The 1694-nt window shown below is 36.1% G+C and overlaps 1 protein-coding gene across 3 annotated transcripts in view; it reads right to left on the bottom strand.

Moving 5' to 3' along the window:
- Window positions 1–1694, bottom strand: part of LOC107669000 (draxin-like) — a 38526-nt gene that overhangs the window by 2329 nt on the left and 34503 nt on the right. For all 3 annotated transcript variants that reach the window (XM_016461089.1, XM_016461090.1, XM_016461091.1), the window contains exon 6: window positions 545–634. In XM_016461089.1, coding sequence (XP_016316575.1) covers window positions 545–634 — 90 coding nt within the window. The remainder of the gene's footprint in view (window positions 1–544; window positions 635–1694) is intronic.

Below are 1694 nucleotides of genomic sequence, written 5' to 3'. Positions count from 1 at the left end.
AGTATAAGTCATTATAATCAGTAATTATGTCCCCACTGGATGCAACAAATGCCTCATTTGTAATGGGTTTTATTGGTTTTGTCTCGTCCTGCTGGGAGACGGCATCACAGTATGGTAGGGGCGTAACATTTTCGTCACACGCTTGAGGCATTTGGCCAATCACAACGCACTGGATAGCTGGCCAATCAGAGCACACCTCACTTTTTTAGAACGATGAGCATTGTAAAAATCGACGCGTTTCAGAAAGGCGGGGCATAGAGGAGAAACAATAATGTACATTATATGGAAAATAATGTGTTTTTTTAAACTTAAAGCGCATAAACACATTGCATTACACCAAATACACAAAATAATGTTCTTTTTAGCAACGTCATATGACCCCTTTAAGCAAAATTCACTTTTATTTCTTTTTCATTATTTATTTATTTATTTATTTGTGAAATACTGTATGACCCAGACAGGTTTTATGAGATTCCTTTTTACATTTTGTTTGTATCGCTCTAGAATGTTACCTTCTAAGTAAACCAAAAAAAGTCATACCCACCCTCCTCACACATGCAGTCATCATAACACTTGTTGTTTAGGCCGCGATTGTGAGGTTTGCACTCATGTTCTCGCAGGTCACAACAGGAACCTGGTCGTAGCACAACAAGATAAACCACAAATGTAAACACTGGCAAGTATTTTATAGTATTTCTTACTAATACATATCATATTAAATAAACAGTTCACTGAAAAAAGACAAGTAAATTCTGTCATCATTTACTCATCCTCATATCATTCTAACCCAATATGGCCTTTTCTACTGTGAAACAGAAAGTGTATTTTGGGAAAAAGAAAGAAAGAAAGAAAGAAAGACCACTCTTTTCTATAGAAGGGCTATATTATAGTGTTTTATTGTTCCAACAAACTTTTGCAAACATCATCGTAATGTGCATGTTGTGGTTGAAAATATACTGTACAGCTAACTCGTGGTTAGAAGCATATGACTTAGGGCTGCACGATTAATTGAATGCGATTGTCATGCGCATTTTGTTAGTAAAGCCGGTTCTGTAATCAGCAGTAAATCATCACGTGCTTTCAGATGGAGCAGCATTTACTACACAGAGCCGTAGTTCACTTACAAGTTACGCAAAAAAATCGCAGACGATTTTATTGCACGATTGTGAAATCGAAGAAATCGTTCGTGATAATGACAGCTGTTTGCATAGCTTCTCAGTGAACTACGTACGGCTCTGTTTAATAAATGCTGCTCCATCTGAAAGCATGTGAAAATACCACATTTAATAACATGTTTTTACTCCAAACTCACTTCATAACGTCAGTCGAGTGTTTGAAATAAATCCTTCTGTGAGATGATGTGGCTTCTTAAACAGAATAAGGCACGCAACATATTTCATAGTATTCTAAGCAGTGATAAAGGCATTGTATATAAATATACAAGTATATAAATATACTTTATTTTAATGAAAATTATAATAATAATAATAACTCAGATAAACCATATATTGTCATAATCGTGTGTTTATTAGTCACGTTGAATTAATAAAAGCAGTTAAATCTTCTGTTTATCCAGCTACCACTATAGGCATTTCCTGGGTTTCTTCTGCGAGGTGTAGGCTATTTGGAGTTTCAGCGCGAGAGCGCCCTCTGGCCTATGGATGGAGATTTACTGCTGATCACAGAACCGTGCT

This window comes from Sinocyclocheilus anshuiensis, unplaced genomic scaffold, assembly GCF_001515605.1.
Source record: "Sinocyclocheilus anshuiensis isolate Anshui unplaced genomic scaffold, SAMN03320099.WGS_v1.1 scaffold192, whole genome shotgun sequence".
Classification (NCBI taxonomy): domain Eukaryota; kingdom Metazoa; phylum Chordata; class Actinopteri; order Cypriniformes; family Cyprinidae; genus Sinocyclocheilus; species Sinocyclocheilus anshuiensis.
This window is presented reverse-complemented; position numbering and strand designations above follow the sequence as displayed.